This window comes from Erythrolamprus reginae, chromosome 2 (assembly GCF_031021105.1).
Source record: "Erythrolamprus reginae isolate rEryReg1 chromosome 2, rEryReg1.hap1, whole genome shotgun sequence".
In the NCBI taxonomy this organism is placed as follows: domain Eukaryota; kingdom Metazoa; phylum Chordata; class Lepidosauria; order Squamata; family Dipsadidae; genus Erythrolamprus; species Erythrolamprus reginae.
In genome coordinates, this window is record NC_091951.1 from 112,015,178 (window position 1) to 112,037,473 (window position 22,296).

General features: G+C 37.7%; 1 protein-coding gene across 4 annotated transcripts in view; it reads right to left on the reverse strand.

The window, feature by feature from the left end:
* The window catches only part of MYOT (myotilin), a 42,517-nt gene that overhangs the window by 13,280 nt on the left and 6,941 nt on the right, over positions 1-22,296 (reverse strand). Inside the window, exons 1-6 of one of the 4 annotated variants that reach the window (XM_070739203.1) lie at positions 15,616-16,036; positions 12,793-13,383; positions 9,701-9,857; positions 5,814-5,915; positions 1,359-1,402; positions 451-583 (exon numbers count right to left, since the gene is read on the reverse strand). In XM_070739203.1, coding sequence (XP_070595304.1) covers positions 451-583; positions 1,359-1,402; positions 5,814-5,915; positions 9,701-9,857; positions 12,793-13,217 — 861 coding nt within the window. In that variant the 5' untranslated portion in view covers positions 13,218-13,383; positions 15,616-16,036. Of the gene's footprint in view, positions 1-450; positions 584-1,358; positions 1,403-5,813; positions 5,916-9,700; positions 9,858-12,792; positions 13,384-15,165; positions 15,507-15,615; positions 16,037-22,296 lie in introns of those variants that run through there. The other 3 variants (XM_070739202.1, XM_070739204.1, XM_070739205.1) reach the window with 3 other exon arrangements.

The window sequence follows — 22,296 nt, forward strand, 5'->3', positions numbered from 1 at the left end:
GATACAACATAAACGGTACTCACAACAGACAATAATATTCTGATTCAAGCATTGTACGGCTACATTTAAAAATAAATTCTTGGGACAATGGATGATTAACCTGTTTGGGAAAGCTTTTGGACATTATCCTAAATCGCTCTTACTAAAATTCTATAATTAACCTATGGAATCTGGTACCAGAAGATCTGAGGGTCAATAGTTTTAGACGGCTTTGAAGAGAGATTATGTAGTTTCAGAGAGAATGGAGAGAAGCTTAATCTGCTTTCTTAGTATCAGATGCCTGGGTAAAATACAGGAATGTCATGTTCCAAATGTGACCTTTTAACACCTATCTATTTTAATCCTGCTTGAAGAGAAGCCCTGAATTCTCAAAATTTTTAATTTAACCATTTTTAAAAAAATGCAGTATAAATTATGTCTCAAAAACACTTGAAAGAATGCATTTATTACCTTAAAATCAAGCCTACAGAATCTTCCTTCTTCAACTGTTACATCTTCAGGCACTTGTATGAAGCGTGGTGGGAAAAATTTCTCCTGAATTGCGCCTTGATCATTCTTTTCTCCCCTTGAAGATGGCCTATTCCTACATTACAAATGAAATAGGCAATAAAATGATTTCTAAATAAGCTTCCTTTTTTAAGCCACCCAGCCTGCACGTTAGTTCCACTGCATGGCAGCTCAATTATCACCTTCTCAGAATAAAATTGTATTTCTAGATTTGCCCCTCCACTAAGAAAACTCTCAGAATTTGTGCCTGTTTCACAGATAGAAGCCTCTGGGCCTATGGTATTAAAGTGCTCTAATAGTTTTCCTACAAGTCAAATAAAATATAACTTATTCTAAGAATTTGTGATGTGAAAATGTCCAAATGATTTGAATCACAACTGTTATGCCTGCATCTTAAACTGCCTGTTCTAACAGTGGCCAAACGTTTTTAATACATTCAGCTTTTTTAGTAATTCATTCACTGTTCAGCCTAGTGTTCAGTGTAGCAGAACTAGTGTTTCACACAAAATGTTGCTCGGATAGATAGATAGATAGATAGATAGATAGATAGATAGATAGATAGATAGATAGATAGATAGATAGATAGATATTGGCCAAGTGTGATTGGACACACAAGGAATTTGTCTTGGTGCATATGCTCTCAGCGTACATAAAATAAAATATACATTTGTCAAGAATCATGTGGTACGACACTTAATGATTGTCATAAGGGTCAAATAAGCAATGTAGAAGCAATATTAATAAAAATCTTAGGATATAAGGAACAAGTTAAAGTCATACAGTCAACATGGGAGGAAATGGGTGATAGGAATGATGAGAATGTCGTATCAAAACATAGCGAGAGCCAGTACCTTACGTGCTGTTGAGGAACTTGTAGCCGTACACTTTCCAAGTTCTGCAGTTGAAAACAAAAAGACGTAAGTGATCATTACATTATGGCAACAGAATTCTGCAAAAAGGACATAAACTGAAGATCTTCAGGTACTTGCCAGGTAAACTAATAATGTAATCACAGACACTTTTCAAATAGAATATAGAATTACAGTCTTCGTATAAGCACTTTCACATTAACACAGTAAGAACCTCAGTTGTTAATTTGTGTGACGATGGTAGGAGGGTTTCAGAGTGTTCATGTGGGCTTCCTTAAGACAGAACAGTGGGAGACTTGCCCTTCTCAGGAGAAACGTGTTCCTACAGAATTATATTGGTTTTTTGTCATAGTATATAGTATTTTGGTAAACACACAGTCTTTAGAAAAGAGAGGCTATTAAGTCACTAAAAATAAGACCTAGGGACATACTGTCCTTCAGGAGTGCAGGAATAGCAGCCGAGTCATTTTAATAGAATATTGGCAAGAGCACAAAGTTGTACAAGCTCACAAAAGGGTTCCAATAGCAATTAACACGTCTTAAATTGGAAAATATTTTCCTTGTTAGATCACAGCTACCTTAGCTTTGACAAAAACTTACACAACATAAAGTGGCTACCTAACCTTTAAAAAAACCTTTTCATCTTAAAATAAACCTTCATCAACTTATTTTAATAATCTGTTTCTGAAGCAAACTTTGAAGAAATTCAAAGTATCATTTATAGTAATATTCTTATCATTTTAGTGATTACAAAAATAGTTAAATGTTGGTAGTGCAATTCAGACAGTGCACACCCTTCATAGTACAGTATATGCACATCCTTCACGGTTTGATATAAACTTTGACAAATTTTACACATCTGCTGAATGTATTTTGGATTGCTGATTTTTGCAGTGGAGAAATACACCAGACTAACTTTACCAGACTTTCATATGAATTGAAGCATATGCCTTGCCCTTCAATTGGCTAAGATCTCTACTTTGTAAATAAATATAAAACTACCACCGACTATTAAGTAGTCAACATGAAATAATCCAGATTGAAAAAGCTGCAGAAGCAACACATAAGCAAAAGAATAACTAGAACTAAATTTTAAACCAGTATTTTATTATTCTTTACATGATCAATTTCTTTTTCTTACTACGCTGCCTTTACAATAAGTTTTTTTTTAGTTATTTTAGTATTGGATTGAATTGTTACATGCTGTTTTTATCATTGTTGTTATCCGCCCCGAGTCTACGGAGAGGGGCGGCATACAAATCCAATAAATAAATAAAATAAATAAATAAATATTGGCTATATAAATTAATGAGACAAATTCCAATTTCATAGGGAAAACTGCATGGCCCCCTTTAGCTTTGCCCTCTTATTTGTAAGAAAAAACATAGTTATGATTTATGTAGGACAGTGATGGCGAACCTTTTTTTCTTCGGGTGCCAAAAAAGCATACACTATCGAGCATGCGCAAGTGCCCACAACCACAATTTAATGCCTGGGGAGGGAGTAAACCGCTTTCCCTGTCCGCCGGAGGCCCTCTGGAGGCCGGAAATGGCCTTTTTCCCAACTTCTGGTGGGCCCAGTAGGTTCATGTTTTGCACTTCCCAGGCTCCAAAGCATTCCCTGGAGCTGGCGGAGGATAAAAACTCCCTTCCCCATCCCCCCAGAGGCTCTTTGGAAGCCAAAAACACCCTCCCCGAGCCTCTGTGCGAGCCAAAAATCAGCTGGCCGGCACACACATGCACGTTGGAGCTGAGCTAGGGCAATGGCTCACGTGCCAGCAGATATGGCTCTGTGTGCCACCTGTGCCATAGGTTCGCCATCACTGATGTGGAACATGTTCAGTCCCTCTGACTGCTTGGATGCGCCCAACGTCAGCCTGAAGCATCATGAGCCCCTTAGTTTGTGAGGCCATCTCTTTTTGCTCCGTTCACTCCCTATTTTACCTCGCATTTGCTTCTCAACTTTGAATGGATACTAATAAGATAACTGAAGTAATAGTATAATGATGAAAATAAAACACATAATAAAATAATAAAAGAAAACAAAAGAAAAGAAAAACACTGACACTCACATTCCCTAAACTCTGCTGAAGATTTTACTTAGCTTAGTAACAAAACGTTTGGAAACTAACGCAAATTCGGAGAATGAACTTTTACCCTTGTCAAGCTCTTTTTCTCTTCTCTTTTTAAAACATGTTTTCATTTTTAATCTTTATTTTCATTGTATTTTATGCTGTAATAATAAACTTCAAGAAAACTTTCCTTTAAAAAAAATAAAACAATAAAACACATTACTATGAAGACTTGCAGGTTCCTGTAAATCCTTCAATTTCTGTGTTTGATTTGCATACTCTAAGAATGGACAAAATTAAAGAGACTAGACAGGGGCAATTAAACAATAGTAAAACAAACCACCAATAATTTATATGATTTTATGTTATTTGTTGTGAGGTACTTTTAATATTATTTATTTATTTATTTATTATTTGGATTTGTATGCCGCCCCTCTCCGAAGACTCGGGGCGGCTCACAGCAAGTAGTACAAATCATAAATAGTCCAATCAGTTAAAATATTTAAAGCTTTAAAAATATTAAAATATCTAAGCAACTTTTTCATTCGTACTTGATTAAATAGAGTTTGGTGTAATAGTTAGAGCACTAGAAACCAGGAGACTAGGAATTCTAGTTCCATCTCAGACTAATCAGTTAGCCAGTTAGCTGACTTTGGGCCAGTCATTCAGCTCTATTCATTTCCAAAATCTTGCCAAATAAATTGCAGGGATTTTACCCGGTAATGGCCAGGAAACAAGATTGACTTGAAAGTATCAAAAGAGGACAAAAAAGGCAAAGCTATGATACACCTATTTCCTCCCTCCTTCCGCCATGGCCTCTATGCAGGCCATTTGAGCTTTTTGCTGACTCTAAATTCAAGTCCGATATTTCCAACCTGCCTGCCTGCCCTTGAACCTAAGGGTGATGGACATGGGGCAGCTAAGAGCAGGTGGAGAAACAAATGTGGTGAGATGGGGGAGAAAGAGAAGGGAGATATACTGCATTTCAAATACTTTTCTTCAGCCACCACTGATAACTGTCTTCCCTCTCGTTCTTCCAACCCCACAACATATGTATCTGGAATAAATATTTTGAGTTCATAGTCTAAGCAAAACACATTTCACGTTTTGGATACAAACCACAGCAAAAAGCAGTTCCACTCATGGAACAGTTTATGTGTGGGAGGTTTTGTACATAAGTAACAATAAACTGTAATGCAGTGGTTCTCAAGGTAACAATAAACTGTAATGCAGTGGTTCTCAAGCTTTCTAATGCCATGACCCCTTAATACAGTTCCTCATGTTGTGATGATCCCCAACCATAGGTGTAGCACCAATTCTCCAAACAGAACTTTAAGCTGATTAGCAGGAAAGTCAGAGGGACACACCCCACTGTAAACGCCTGATTGGTCGGATTGTAAAAATATGTTCCAAGGCGCCAGAATGCTTTAGTTCCTAACACAAAGGAAAAATTGTCTTTTTCCTTGGTCTTAGGTGACCCCTGTGAAACGGTCTTTCAACCACCAAAGGGGTCCCAACCCCCAGATTGAGAACCATTGCTGTAATGGTTCAGGTTCAATAGAGACAATGGTTCCTTTCTCCTATCATTTTATTCCTCAGACAAGTTGGAGACAAACCCTACCTCCATGTTTGGGGTGAGCCGTAATTTAAGTTTATACATTAGTTTAATGTGTTTTTGTTTCATTTTAATTGAACCAATATATGAATTTAGGCATTGTGGTTTGTAAAGTACTAATTGTATTATGGGTGAACTTGGCCTCGACTGGTTCAACAAACCATGATGTAGCATACTCTGTGAAAGGAGCCTCTCTCTCTCTTTCCATTACACATTCAACAGCTTGCTATGTTTCAAATACAGGGTATTCCTCGACTTAGAAATATTCATTTACTGACTCTTTGAAGTTACAAAAGCAATGAAAAAAGTTACTTATCACCATTTTTCACACAACCATTTCGGCATTCTCACAATCGCCTGATTAAAATTCCTGTGCTTGGCAACTGGCATGTATTTATGACTGCTGTACCATCCTGGGGGTCATGTGATCCCCATCCTGGGGGTCATGTAAACTTTCCCTGATAAGCAAAATCAATGGGGAAAGCCAGGTTCACTGAACCACCACGATTCTCATAAGAACCGCAGCGATTCACTTAACAGCCGTGGCAAAAAAGGTTGTAAAATGGGGCACAACTCCCTTAACAACTGTCTTGCTTGGCAATGGAAATGTTGGGCTCCGTTGTGGTTGTAAGTTGAGGACTACCTGTACTGCATTCAGGAGAACTTCTGCTACCTTTGTATGATTATGGGGAAGAGTCTGGATTTCAGTACAGCTTTTGGGTGAATAGGGAAGAAATTAAGAGAGACTTACTTGTGCGTCCTGCACATTTTGTTCATTCTGTGATACAAACACAGATGCAGCATTCTCTGGTCCAAGTAGCCTGCGAGCCATTCTTTCTTCGTAGCTTAAACGCTTATGAAAAGGAAATGTGAACGTGAACATTAAAGAAAACCAGAAAATGCTCAAATTTCCATTGTATAACACAGCTCACTCTAAGATTACCTGGGAATTACTCTTCTTTGATAAGAGCAGGACAAACAACTGTTTTAATCACTATCGTTAGCAGATGTGAGATGTGAAAACTGCATAATTTTACTAGGGGAGTAGAAGCTAAAATCTTCATGAGGCAATACAATGTGAAAAGAAGAACATCTACAAGGAAAAACACGTACAGGATGTTTTTATTGGATACCTTATGAGTAATTTGAGTGTTTTTTGAGCTAATCAACAGGATCCTTTGCTGCCAGGTTGTTATTATAAATAACGGCTTGAAAAAGATCAAATTCCTGAAATAGGCTCCATATCTGCTTCCAGGCTAGCTCTACCACAACTCAATCAATCAATCAATCAATCAATCAGAATAGAATTGGAAAGACCCTTGAGGTCTTCTAGTCCAACCCCCTGCTCAAGGAGACAACCTGTACCATTCTGGACAAATGGCTGTCCAGTCGCTTCTTAAAAGCCTCCAGTGATAGAGAACCCTCAACGTCTGCAGGCAAGCTGTTTCACTGGTTAATTCTTCTCTCTTAGCTCTAGGCAGAGGTGGGCTGCTAAGGTGGAACAGTGACGTGTGCTCGCCCACGTGGCTCTGAGTGCTAGCAGAGTCCAGCGCAATTATGCTACTGCACCTGAGCAGGTAGCGAAATTACGCACGGACACGCAGGTGTGCCATGGGAGCCCAGGTGCACCATCTTCCCACAGCGCACTTGCATGTCCGTGCGCAATTTCGCTACCTGCCCAGGTGCAGTAGCATAATTGCGCTGGACTCCGCTAGCACTCAGAGCCACGGGGGCGAGCACACGTCTCCGTTCCACCTTAGCAGCCCACCTCTGGTTCTAGGTTGCTTCTATGTTTCTGGATTAGGAAAGTTACTTTAAGGCTATTTGAATGCAGCCCCAAGAAAAGTAATGTATGAAGGTTGCTAGCTTGCATTGTTTTCTTTGACTTTTTTTCCTTTCCTTTTTTCCTTTCTTACTTGTCTTAGCTTTTATCTCCTACCGGTAGTTTAAACATTTGAACAAAAATATGCACAAAAAGCATTAGTAGACTCCTTTCCTGTCCTCGTTCCCTGCAGCCAGCAGTTACAGCATCCAGATTTCTTCTAAACGTAGGTAGCAAATGGTAATTGTTAACATGATATGGACGAAACTATTAAGCAATAATTAATGATACTGAATAGTTCTGTTTTGCCTCAACTTCTGTTTTTCAGCACTATATCAGCCACACCACCAAAAGAAATTACGTATTTCTCTGCTCTGAAGAGAGATTGCGATCCCCTACTTTAGCTAAGGTATCAGACCTCGGTGACATGCAGGAGGCTCACCTCAGTTAGTGGAACCTATTGTCATACATTAAGAATACAGTGGTCCCTCGATTTTCGCGGGTTCGAACTTTGCGAAACGGCTATACTGTACCATGGTTTTTCAAAAATATTAATTAAAAAATACTTTGTGGTTTTTTCCCCTATACCAGTTTTTCCCGCCCGATGACGTCATAGGTCATCGCCAAACTTTAGTCCGCCTTTAATGAATATTTTTTTAAATAAACTTTAATAAATAAATATGGTGAGTAATAATCTAAATGGTTGCTAAGGGAATGAGAAATTGCAGTTTAGGGATTTAAAGTGTTAAGGGAAGGCTTGTGACACTGTTCATAGCCAAAAATAGAGTATTTACTTCCGCATCTCTACTTCGCGGAAATTCGACTTTCACGGGCAGTCTCGGAACGCATCCCCCGCAAAAATCGAGGGAACACTGTACTGTATTATAGGATGTTTTTTTGTGTGAAAAAAGAATGGCTATCTAATTTATAACTGCCTCTCATTCTTCCACCCATGGAAACAGTAATAAACGTATTGCATATACATATATTGAGAAACTCCTTCTCTATTTTGGATCTCATTTCACAAGCACACTGATATGGTCCCATGCATTTGCATTAGATGTCCTTACTAAAACAAACACTAACCATGGTCTTTTAGTTGCTTAAAAATAGTTGCAGGTTGCTAAAAGGGTAGCGCACAAATACACATGTGACTTTATGTACCAAGAGTATTTTCACATGGTGATGTTTTTAGTTTTCCGCATTCAGCAGCTAAACCAATTTATGTTTAGTTCAGCTGCAGCCTATTTAAACGTACAATAAAACTTGATTTGTGACTGTTGTTTACCCCATTTTACCAACCTGAGGTTTATCTCAAAAATCCAAAGGGCTTAATAGATTTTTCAGCCTCCCTCCCTCTCCCCTGGGAACTAATAAATTATTTCCAACGTGCTCAAGCAAATGTACACGCCATGAAAATATCAATGGGGCACTGATATTGCAAGCATTTTCCTTGGGTCTGCAGTGAAGGGTAGCGGTAGACTTTTTGTACAACAGCTTGGATGGGACAAGATTCAACTACACACTTTGCTTGATTTTGGTCTACAGTATATGTAAAAGGATCCTAGTTACTGTTTGTGGTTTAAGGATTAGTATGTTGAGGGAACCCAGCCTCTTGTAATTAAATAAACCATAGTTAATCAAAGATTTGTTTAATATAGTACTAAAGCAAATCACAACTCCAGAGAAGGTAGGAAAATGCCTCACATAAGCTGATATTTGTTACTTAATGAATAAATAAAACATTACATTAGCTTCTGATATCTACATGTATGTAAAAAACAACAATAAACTAACCTGGCCTAGATTTAGTTTTGATAACACATGAAAGGGAACCTTAATGTAATACAAATCTGTTGTAGTTTCACTCATAATGAAACATGAAATATGGACTGAGTGCAATAGCACTAGACAGACAAGAATACCATAACTTAAATTATACATATAAAAGGCATAGAGTTGCTGCAATTTTCTCACACTCTGGAGTATAATTCAATTTCCTGTCACATTAATTCAGTTTCCTGTTGCTTCCCCTGCCCACTTCCTCCCATAATGGCTCTCCTGAAAAACGGGGAAATTATGTCAGAACACATATCTAAATTATTGGGGTCATAATAAAGGAAAAATGGTGGGCATACAAAACATGGAGATGCTTTTCAGCTTTACCCCTATGTTATTTGCAATGACTTGTCCCCTATTTTCTTTCACAATTGGCTGATCAAAAGGGATTCATTCTTATCACAAGTTTGAACTGATTTCTTGGATCAGTTTTCCCCTTTGGATAATGTCCAAATATAAGTCCCAGACCTATTATCCGTAAGTGGCATTTGATCAAGATGTAAGTATTGGTGAGCCAAGAAATAATTCATGTCAAGGTGCATGAATGAGAACTTATGTTCTAATCAGTAGTGGGTTTTAAAGCCTTTACTACTGGTTTTGCGTGTGCGAGGCTTCTGTAATGCAGTGGGTGGCGCCTCCCACCACCGCTACCGGTTTTTAGAACCAGACCGAACCAGGAGCAACCCAATGCTGATTCTAATGCTGCCAAACCTCAATAAGTTTCTGAAGGACAGAAATCCAGAGTTATCCCAATTCTGAATTCAGTATACAGTATACCATATTAAACATATTGCTCAATTGATCCTGAGAATGGACATCTTATAAGGCACTCAGTCTTGTAAATACATATATTTCAGAATTGGGTTTTAGCTTAATGAATCAGTATAGAGAAGTAAGGGAAAAGATTCAGAGCAATTCATCTAAAGTGGTAGTTTCCTAGCCTCCCTTTTATATGTATTCTCTATACATTGTCTTACTTGGTTCCCGTTATGCAGGAGGTTATCTTTACATCGCAGTTTCTTTTCCAAGTCTTGGATGAGGGCGTCTTTCGTTCCTTGTATCTCTTTGTCGGATGCCTTTGGTACTTGTTTAGGGCTATCAATTTGCGGGCTGTACATAGGCTTTGAATGATTGCTAATTAAAGGAAAAGAAGGGTGATCTTATAATTATTAAATAGACCTGAATTATAAAAGACAAACTATCAAAGGTAACTCTTACTGTAAATTTATATTGTAGCTGATGTGCAAGGAGAAACCCATCAATGCCATGAGTATGCTGCAAATCATGTAACATTTTTAAAAAATGGCCTTAGAAGAGGAGAAACATACATAACTATTAAGCTGTAAAAATCTTAACGGATCAACTGATTTTTGTGTGTGTGGGGATATTTTGACTAAAATATGAAGTATGAGAAACAGTGTGGTATCTTGTTGAAAAGTACTAATGTTCAATCATTTTTCTGCTTTTGAGACCAAGAACAATCATTTAAGGAAGAAAAAAAACCCCAAACTCAGAGTTTTGTTTACACAGTAATTCTTGCTGTTTAATAAAATATGTTTACTTTCCCCTTTAAGTTCCCCATTAAGTCTGCTCTACTGAGAGCGGGTGAAGAAATTTAGTCAGGAAAGCAGCTGTCGACTGCCTATTTTGCCCTCAACTACTCCCAGAATGCGTCAATAGTGAGGTTTGCTACTAGAAGCAGAATCTTTCCACTTCATCCTAACCTTTTCAAACAATGCAGATCAGGGGAGAACTGTGCTCTCAAGTCTTCATTTATTAAACTCTAGTTTATGTACAAAAATTAAGCATTATATAATGTATATTCAGTAGTGGTTCCTGCCGGTTCAGCTAACTGTGCGTAGCTCTGTGGGTCTGGCCCGCAAGCGGGACTCCAAGCGCAATTTTGCTTCCTGCACCTGCGCAGGTAGAAAAATCTTGCATGGGGATGCACATTAACGCATGTTCTGGAGATTTTATTTGCTTTCGCGCATGCATCCAACAGGAAGCAAAATTGCACTGAAACTTGTGCTCGTGCGCCAGAGCCACAGACCTACGTACAATTAGCTGTACTGGCAGGAATCCACTACTGTGTATATTCCTATTGAACTTTAATGAAGCTAGAAATTTTAGTTCATTTCTTAACAATTAATATGTTTTTAGGTACCTATATTAATGATAAAGTATAGGTGCATAAAAGCAAATTTATTGTTAACAAATTAACAGCAGCTTGATAATACAATCCCAATATTTGCTTGTTATTTTGTAATGTTAAATCTATCAGGTCTTGTTTACTTTTTAACAATTCCTGTATCAAGTTATCTCTCACATTGTCATGGGCTTAATTCCAGGTAAGATCATAATTCCACCTTCTAGATTAATTAGGATCTTTCCTTACAAGATGATTTTAAAAAAAATTAATGGAAATGATTCTTTTATTTAGAAAATATTTTCATTCTTGCGTCACAGTGTTGAATGCAAATAACAGATAAATGTTTAACAACTTTATAATGAAACTTTTTCTAAAAAAACTTTTTTATATGTTATGGTAGGTACTGCGTTTCCCCAAAAATAAGACCCTGTCTTATATTTTTTTCAACCTTGAAATATGCGCTTAGCCTTATTGCCATGCACTCAAAAGTTGGATTGGTCTCATTATCAGGAGATGTCTTATTTTGGGAAAAACAGGGTAGTTCAGAAATCTATAATCGCTATATGCAAATTTTCTAAAAAGAATTATAGCTGGCAGTGCTACAAACTTCCGTAGTTTATCAATCCTGCTAATACTAGGAAACATTCCTTTCTCTTGAACCTTAATGCCTTCAGATTATGCAAATTTAGGATGCATAAAGATTTGTGGGTGGGTAACACCTGAATATTTTGCGCTCTATAAGACATCAAGGAGCTGTCATTTATTTTCAACAAACTGTATACCAATAAAATAGTTACCTAGCTTCTTTTTAAACATTTATAAATTCTAAAAAATCAAAAACAACTTTTAGTTTTCATTTTTTTCAGAGTAAGATTCATTATACAATGGAAAAAAATATAATGTAGAAGTGATAGGCTGCAGCCTTCACTGATATCAGATGTATTTTCCATTCAGGGCTGGATTGTACTCAACTATGCCATTTGTTCCAGATCAGTTGCTTAGTGCCTAAATAAAGAATGAAATGCTATAAGGAAAAGACTAAAACTCAAATTATTAAGCAGTACTGAAAACTGTTTCTGTCAGATGTGTTAATCACAGTTCATCCTAGTGAGAATGGCTAAAGCTGACAGTAGCAACTGTAAGCCAACTCATATTTGAAAAAGCTGCACTAGTGAACATACCCAACAAAGCAGTGGCAGCATTTGCACAAGCAGCATAATCATAGTTACCAATCATGGTTTGCTCAACTCAATTTTCTGCATTTACATGTATACATGGGCTGGATTTCCGCAACACACTAAGCTAAAACGTGATTGATTTGTCACTGCAGAAATACATGTAATGACACATATAAATTCTCTCAAAGCAAATAATGTTTATTCCCAAATAGGAATCCTTAAATTATTTGTTGGAATTATGCTAAAGCTATGTGTTATACCCAGGATAAACTCCCAGGTTAAAAACATAGGATAAATCAATAATTAAATGAATTGAAATAAAATTAAATAATCATTTGTCTCAAATCTGTTAATCTTTTCCTAAAATAAACCCTTAATAGATTTTGTTTTTATTACCTCAAATAAATTAGTGCATAATTTTCCAGAATTAGATTTCACTTTCAGGTCTTGTTTAAATAGGATGGTATTCTGCCTTTACTTTTATTTTTCAACCACCAGTGTTTCCATAAAACTTTGGAAACATCCGTACATTTTGCAAAAAATTGGCATTTGGAACAAAACAAGACATTGCACAATTAATGTGCAATGGCTATCATTTCCATTCCTGAGTTTCCCCTTCTAATTCCCATCTCTGCATTCAACACTTACATGCAGCATAGCTCACTCACAACAGGAACATAGCGTTCAGGTTTTCATGAATGCACCTAGACACAGTTCAAGGCAAGGGAAAGAGCGTACTTACTTTGAGTCCACCGAGGAAGGACCTTGGCTATTATTATAATCAAAGTGAGAGGGCAACACAGAACAAAGGAATGCTGCAGGGGACTGGTTATGCATGGATGAAATTCTTGGCCCAGATGATGAGCTAGCAGGAGACTGCACAGATGCGGGTGTTACGGGAAATGAAGCGCTATATGAAGGTGAAGAGAGTGAGATTGGCGAGCTCAGCGATGAAGAGGAAGTAAATTTCTTCTCATTAGGATTACAAGGCTGGATTAAAATGGAAGACTGCTTGGTTTGCCTGCTCGGAAGTGTAGTCTGTGATCCCGGAGGCTGTGGCTTCCCTTGATATGTATTTTGAGACTGGATAAAGTGTTTTGGACGCTCATAATTAAACATGCTTGGTTGGTACACAGAGGACACAGATGGAAGATTACTGACACTCATGGGAAAGCTCTCACAATTGTCCTGTGTTTTAGAAGGTGAAAATAGACTTTGGGTTGGTGGTTGGAAAGAATGAGTCGATAAATTTTGTGGCCTTTCTTGGCAGGGATTCTAGGTAGGTCAGAATCCCTGCCTCAGCAAAGAGTAGCTGTCTTGATGAAGATAATCCCTTTAGGAAAACAATACAAATAAGAACAGAAATAAATGGGCATGCAAAAAGATTATATAGACAATCAAATTAGAAGGGAACCAATGGACAAATGCTAACATCCATTTTTCTCAGGAACAAGATGTTTTGTACCTAGAGCATCTTTGAAATTTGCCTGCCTTATCTCTCCCCCAATAATAATTTGAAGAGTTTCCTCATAGACATGCTGAAATTTTCTAGAAATACACATAGGCACTTAAAAGTTATCAATGTACAGAAGTTATTTTAATACTCACCATTCCCATATGTAGGAATATGCAATTTATTTTTATAATGGCTTTCATTGCAACTCCACCCCTTCCTGTGAATCTCATAGCAGTTAAACCTATACAGTATTAAACTTTTTCTGAAATCACTGAAAAGCAATAAACTATCTTTGCAAATTTTAAGTCTAATTATGATTTAAAGATACAACTCACTCATCTAAGGATTCAGTGTAGATTTTACTACAATACTTTTTCATCCATGTAAACTCTTTCTACAGTAAATAAAAATGATCATAGCTAGATTTTGAATTCTATCAGTGCACATCATTTAAAATGTATTCAAATTAAAAATTATGCAGTATCAATAATTTATGATAAAGGCATGTTCCTTGTCTATACTGCTAAGTTTCCACCAATCAAACAAAATTTAAGTTCCAAGTTTATGAACCCAAAGATGCCCCCTCCATACTCAAATTCCTTATAATGGAAAATATTGTAATGCATACCAATAATTCTAACCAGATCTTAGTACCAAAGATCTGCCAAGCTATAAATCAATTTTCTGACCAGCTTTTATAATATCTTTGAAACTAATGAGAAACTGTATGAGGCATATTTTAATTAAAATAAAGTTCACGAAGGAAATTATTTACATTTTTTTGTCTAGAGTCTAGACAAGCAGCATTTTGCTTCAATTAGGATTAAAAGAATAGAACATGTACAGATATAGTTAGCAAGAAATCTGGCTATAAGTGAAGTAAATTCAATTACAGTACTGTGTTCATTGAATATGTTGATGTATCATGATTGCTACCACATGTGGGTCTCAAAGACATTTTTTCCATACACAAATTCCATACTTTAATTGGGTTATTGCTATTATAAATCATAAATTCTATAGGATGTTTTTTAAAAATATATATTAAATGTTCGGTTTATTTGAACAAAAATAGTTCAAACATTCAGCTCAATGGCAAATTTCTCAATGTATCTATATGACACAAAGTTCAGTACATAAATAAATTTCGGGAAAAATAAAATAATAGTGACTGTTCCTTCCCCTCCCACTTAAAATCCCTCCAATATCTATTTTTTTTCTCCACAGAATTTCGTATCAGCTGTTTTACTACTATATCTGCATCCAGTATGTTGCCTTCCTTTCATAGGAAGAGCCTAAACTAGGTTCCATGAGGTCATGCATTCCTCAGACAGATCAAATTATTCGGCTTTTTAAAAACGTAGGATTAAAGAAGCCCTTCATTTTGACTTTCCGTATAACGCGCAACAAATGTGCTTTTAAAGAATTCTTATCTTGTATTTTCTACGTTTCACCAATGAAAAAAACGCAGCAATTATTCGTGCAACTCAGAACCTTCTAGGAAGGGAAGCCTTAATTAAGAGGCTTGAATCCGCTTCAAGAGAGCGCAAACAGCTTGCATATTTTAATATTCCCCCTTTATTAAAATAAAAGTCCGCCGCTACCAGTTTCACACGAAGCTCGTAAAAAAAAGAAAGAAAGCAACAACACAAAACCCACCTCCCTTCCCCCTCAGCTGGGAATCAAGAGACACCAACTTTCCAAACTTGGACCCCGAACGTCTTGTGTTAACTTATTCGAAAATGCAAAAATTCGGTCACCACCTTCTGCAACGATTCGCGTGCTTCTTTCTCGCAAGTCAAAATCTTCGGCGTCTTTCAGCCGCTTTGCTAAACGTCCCGCGCGAGCCTTAAAAACTACCACCCAACGCGGGACAGGTTCGCAAAAGCTGCTGCGCTAATTTGCACGCGAGGCGCTTTAAGTCAAACTTCGCCGGCCCATTGCGCGCGCGCAAAGCGAGCAACCTGCGCTGCTTTCGAGTATCGACTCCCTCCCGTCGTAAATAGGCACGCTGGGCTTTCCCTGAAGTACAGATCCTAAAAGATGAATTGCACCGCTGCGGGGCAAGCCGAACCGGGCGGGGCAGGAGAGGAGGAACAAAGAGCTTACCTGTAAGCAAATGAAGGAATCACCTGCGGGCCTACGAAGCAGTGTTGTGGAGGGAAACCAGCCATCCACTAACACAGAGTAGAACCATAGTACCTCTCTACTTAAGTTTTAATAGGAGCGCGGCCGATTAGCCCTTGCCAGGGAATGACATCGGAGGCATTCGCTCTTTTCCAGCCACCCGGCTAAGTTGCCAAAATAAGAGCTTCCCCTCCCTCCCCCGCCCTTCTCCACCCCGCCCGACAGCTCGGCCATCCAACAACTAGAGCCCGCGAGAAAGAGGCGCGCTCGGCCGCTGTAAAAGGGGGGCAGCACAGCAATTCTTTGCGCTTAGTTGAGAAACGGGCAACAGAGTTAAGACAAACTCGGTAACCAAGATTGTTCAGCTTAAGTTGGGCGCGGTCGACTCCCCCCACCCCTCCGCGAAAAAGAGTTTGTAACCGGAGCTACACTTCGGTGGGGCGTCTGCAACAAGTAGTTTGGCGGGAGGAAAGAGAATAAGATTGTCCGGATCGAACTATTCATATGCTGTAAATAGGACGTTTTTCGGGCAAGGGCAATGAGTTGGTGCTTGGGCGGATCCAGTAAAAAAGCTCTATTTCCAACGCATCTCTTGCTTATGAGCCGCCCAGAATCCTCTGGAGCAGAGCGGCATATAAGTCCAAAGAAATAAAATAAATACATTAAAGTGTTGTCGCCGCTGGCAACGCTGCTCTGAAGCCACCGGTTGTGGCGGCAAGAGCTGAGGGCATTTTATGCCCGCCGCTGACCTCTATTCGAGACTATCGTTTTGATCCAGAAGCTTGCCAGCCGCCCACTTATAAGCAAAATTGCTCTGAAGGCCTCCGTATTGTAAGTCAGTGAGGAGTTAACTCTGCGAAAGATGGGAGTGCGCGCGAAGTTTTGCGGTTAGGAAACAGGTGAAGAGGAACCGAGTTTACTGCAGCTCGCGGGGTTGGCGGGAACGAGCGAAGGAAGTACCAGGAGCCTTAGAGCAGTGTTTCCCAACCTTGGCAACTTGAAGATATCTGGACTTCAACTTCCAGAATTCTCCAGCCAGCGAATGCTGGCTGGGGAATTCTGGGAGTTGAAGTCCAGATATCTTCAAGTTGCCAAGGTTGGGAAACACTGTCTTAGAGGTATTAAACCGTAAAAAGTTGGACTCGCATATCTTTCGGCAGGTGCAGCCTCTTCGAGCTGGAAGTGGTTTCAGGGACACTAAAAAGAAAACCGCGTTCCAGCTCGAGGGGACTTTGATTCTGAAGCAAACGCAGCCCGTGCTTGTATAGCGGCCCGATCGAATTTCTGTACTGTATTTCCAACCAGCCTGCTGGCGCTCCTTTTGTTCAAGGGCCCTGCGATTTTCCCTTCTTGAAAAGAGCACAGCGAGCTGGAGGACTCTATAAGTACCTACCAACACATCACAGCCGAGGAGGAAAAGAATATAGTGCTCCGATTCATACAAATATAGTTACATGCTCAAATATTGAATTTTTTCCAGTTACCTAATCTAGGATATGCAGCACAATGTACAGATCTTTATAGTGACTTAAGTCTTTTTTTCATCTCAGATAAAACCTGAATGAATGAATAAATAAATAAATTCTAAGGTATATGTCTTGATTAATATATATATATATATATATATATATATGTTATTCACCTGGACCAGTGATAGTGAAACTTTTTTGGTTCCTGTCCTAAAAGCGTGTGTGTGTGTGTGTGTGTGTGTGCATTATGTGTGCACGTTCCCACACCCCTTCCCTCCCCCCATGCATAGGCAATCCCCCTGCGCTGCCCCCATGCTTGCACACAATCCCTTCATCCATCTCTGTATGTGCAAAGGCCTCACTGAAGCCTGGGACACAAACAAACAGCACAACGGACAAACCGGAAGTTCAGAAAAGGCACTTCTGGTCTGCCCATCGTGCTGTTTTTTGCACTCTGGGGCTTCAGGAAGCTTCCCTGAATCTTCTGGTATATAAAAAACAGCACAAGGGGGAAACCGGAAGTTTGTCCATTACGCTGTTTTTTGCATTCTGGGGCTTCAGGGATGCGTCTGATGGGCAAAATAACCTTTCCCAAGGTCGAAAATCAGCTGGGTTGTGTGCACATGAACACTGGAGCTGACAAAGGGCAACGTCTCGCGTGCCTCTGATATGGCTTGCCATAGGTTCACCAGCACGGACTTAGACATATGAAGCCTTAAGTGTAACAAGGTAAATTTTCTTCCACATTAATCTTAAAGCTATGAATGTCTGAATGTCTTGGCAGAGTGAAGACCCATATACAAATATAATTGAATTATAGAAAGATGTGAATAATCTTTTTTTTTTCTTTTTACAGAATAACTGTGTCAAAAACTCAACAATCAACTCAAAGGGCTAGAAGAAGAGATCCTTGCAGAGGTATTGCTTCATTAGTAGCTATATTAAGCAAGGTAAAGTAACAATAACAATCCAGTATGACAATAAATGGGAATACATATGCCAAAGTCATCTAGGCAAACACAGAATGTACTTTATGTATTTATGTACGTATAATATGTATGTATGCATGTATGAATAAAAGTACAAATGACCATTCAAAGGTGCTTTATAGGAGCGATGAAGATTAGAAATCAAACTCAATATCAATATCAATTGGCATTAGCTAAATGTCATTATTGGCATTAGCTAAACATCAATATCAATTGGCATTAGCTAAACGTGTTTCCCACAATATAACTGGTTGGGCAATTTCTCTAATCTAAGCAAGCAGAGTCAAATTTGTAATCTAAATTTGTAAGTGTTGAAATCTAAAAATTTAGGGTTTAATCTTGTTTCCTAAAAATTTATGCAGTGTGAGACACCTGAAAAAACTCATGCTGCTAAGCAAATTAAATATATAGATCATTATATTAGATTTACATTTTAGAAACAGGCATAAGCATGCATAAATATGGTTTATTTTTCCACGTGAAATAAAAATCCAAACCCACAATCTAAATTTATATATTAATAGAAACCATCCTTTCCGAAGAATACAGCTACCAGTTTTTCTACTTATGCATATTGGTTTGGAAAAGGGCAATCTAATGTGGGAACCTGTCATAAGGGGAAGGGGATCCTCTGATCCAATTTACTCACTCACTTATTGCTGAATTTAAACAAAGAGATGTGAGCTGTGATTATGAAACTTGAAACATGTTATAAAAGTAGCCTTGCAAAGCTGTCTGAGAAATCTGCTCACATTTGTTTGGGTAGTATAAAAACCTATTAAGTTGCAATTCTGTGCAAGCTTAAGGGATCACATTGCGCTAAGTAAGTAGAATTTGCTTCCATATGAGCTTTCACCAAACTGAGCAGTAAATACAATGCAAGCTTTTATTTAAAAGAGCCCAACTGTAGTAATAGGAGTTTGTTTACTGAAGAAAATATTTTGAAAGGAAGCAAAAGTTTGTAAATAACCCGTTTTACTTAAAAGAAATCCTGCAATTGAAAAGAATGATCTATGTATTTAGATTAATATTGATTGAGAATCTGTTTGATTTCGTGTAGTTGTTGGCTACACAAAATAGCTGCGACTGTAAGATTGGCGTACCCTTCTGCCCATGCTTGTAACCCACATGGTAAGATGAAAGTGTCCCATTTTTCCTAAACATTATTTACAGTATGGTTTTACTTTAAGCAATGTACAAGATTGACTCAGCCTTCCATCCTTCCGAGGTCGATAAAATGAAGATTCAGATTGTTGGGGGCAATATGCAGACTTTATAAATTGCTTAGAAAAGGCTGTAAAGCATGTTGCAGTGGTATTGCTAAGTGCTATTGCTAAGTGCCATTATGCCAGAAAGGAAAACTGAATCGAATCACAGAACAGATCAATAGACTTGATATGCAAGGCAAGATGATATCAGAGCAAAGCTAAAACCCCAACTTCAAAAAATAGGAAATAAATATCCCCTTTATTTTAATAATGTATACAAATAATCTCCTTCAATCTACACATCAGTGGAGCTGCAATATTTTCATTTCCTGTATAAAATTGTAAAGCTATATCTCTAAGAATGTGTGTATGTAATAATATCCATAACCCTAACTAATTTTTGAACAAGCATATTCAGGCTGTACACATGTTGCTAGGCCACATTGCTTCCTTCAGCTGCACAGTTTAATATATTCAGCTTGCTCTGTTCATTAGAGGAACATGACATTTCTGTAGGAATTGGAATATTATCTATTGCCTGTCTGTCTTATCTAACGTATTATGTGCACCAACATTACCTGATACTTTCTTTGGTTCCTGTGTTTTGCTGAGATGGAAAAGTATTAACAATAACAAAATAAGAACCATCTAAAATAGAACTGGACTTGCATAGCAGTGATTGGGACACTTCTATAAGTTTATTTGTAACTTTCATAAATTCTTTTTAAAAGTATTATGGAAAGATAAGGGACATCTTTTTAAAATGAAGGCTGTTTTGAAGTCAGAAGTATGCACCAGCAGTATGAAATAGGGGAACATTATACTATAATCATCACCTTTGTAAAATGTTTTGAGAAAAAGACCATATCTCTTTTGGTAAGTCAGATTCTAGCATCTTTGACTTCCCAGGAAGTCAACCTGTTTACTTGAAAACTAATTTTAAAGAATGAGACATCTCTTAAAGAGCAGCTCTTTATCTTCCAAGAACTGAGTGGATGGAGACAGGCCCAGAAAGGAAAGAGGCTTAAATTTCGGCCTAGTGTTTATGTAGTGCTTCTGAGCCTCAGTAACTTTAAGTTGTATGGACTTCAATTCCCAGAATTCCCCCGCTATCAAGTTGGCTGAGGAATTCTGAAAGCTGAAGTCTATATAACTTAAAGTTACTGAGGCTATGTAACAATGAATAAATCAGGTTTAAGACATTCTGCTTTCCCCAGTAAAGTTTGGGACACGCCACATTGGCACATTTGGCATGGGAAAACTTTTTCTTGCCAATTACCCAGCATCACCTTTGGCTTAAAGCTATATTCTATCTTCATTTCAACATGTGATGACTCTAAGGCTGATATCTTTAAATAATACTTTAATATTAGAGCTCCAATATAAACTTTAAATTCCAATGCAAGATGGCATGACTCAAAGAGGGATAGGTTTACTATATAAAAAGCTATTTACGCTGACCATCTATCTTAGATAAGATAAATGGTCAGTGTAAATAGTTTTTTAAATCATTCCTTCTTTTGGATGACTGGTGACAACCAAAACCATAATAGTACTGCATACTAAGAACTTTTAAGTTTATAGAGTTATCGTCTATAGCATTAAAAGAATAGTGCAAGTGTATTCAATTACCACAATTCCTTAGGAAATAAAGCAATCATTTGTTCTGCTTTTCTAAAAAAGTATCACATTGATTCTGATCCTCATAATACAGTGTTCCCTCAATTTCCGCAGGGGATGCGTTCCGAGACAGCCCATGAAAGTCGAATTTCCGCGAAGTAGAGATGCGGAAGTAAATACACCATTTTTGGCTATGGACAAACCATCCCTTAACACTTTAAACCCCTAAATTACCATTTCCCATTCCCTTAACAACCGTTTACTCACAATTATTACTGGTACTCACCATTGAATAAGGCACTTAGTGATCCTGATATTTATAAACATAATTATTTATTAACAATAATTATTATTTTTTTGTTATTTATTTGCAAAAATTATTAGTTTGGTGATGACGTATGACGTCATCGGATGGGAAAAACCATGGTATAGGAAAAAAACCGCGAAGTATTTTTTAATTAATATTTTTTTAAAAACCGTGGTATAGGCTATTCGCGAAGTTTGAACCCGCGAAAATCGAGGGAACACTGTAATTCATTAAACTTATGCTACTCAACTCCCAATGATGGACAGATTTCATTTCATTTTTCTTTTTCTTACCAGTTTAAATCTATGTGCACTCCTAGAACAATAATTAAAATAACCTCATTTGCCCTGTAAAAGGGCTTAAAATTAGTGAGATTTATTTCCAAGAGTTAACGCTAATTATATTCCAAAACAGGAAGTTTGAAAATCTGTATAATAGTACTATATAATAGTCTACTGTTGGGGCTGTCTAATCTTATTGAAGTTGGATAAAAATTGGTGCTTCTTTTGCACCAAAATTGATTTATTTCTATAGTTGTATGTATAAGTTGGTACATTAAATATCTTTGCAGTTTATTCAAAGGCAAACTTATGATCAAAACTGGGTTTTAGATTCCCATTTGATTCAGATCATGGAATAAGTTTAAACAGCTGTTGTAAGAATTACTAATTCTGATTAACTTAGTTCATTCTGTATACAAAATGTAGTAGTCCCAGGTTATTTTCAGCCTTGTCTTTCACAACTGGTACTAGCTATCTAGTCTTGTTTCAGCACTAGAAGAAAGAAAAGTACTCCTCCCTTCCAATATACCTGTTCTAGTACAGTACCCCATAACCATTCGGGTTAATTTGTATAAACCCTCTTTCTCTGAAACAAAAGAATGAATGTTTATTACTTCAAATGGAGAGAGTCAGTTTTGTGTAGTGATTAAAGCATCAGGCTAGAAACCAGAAGACCATGATTTCTAGTCCTACCTTAAGTGCAAAACTAGTTGGATGACCTTGGGCCAGTCACTCTTTCACATTCCTAGGAGGAAGGCAATGACGAACAACTTCTAAAAAACTTTGCCA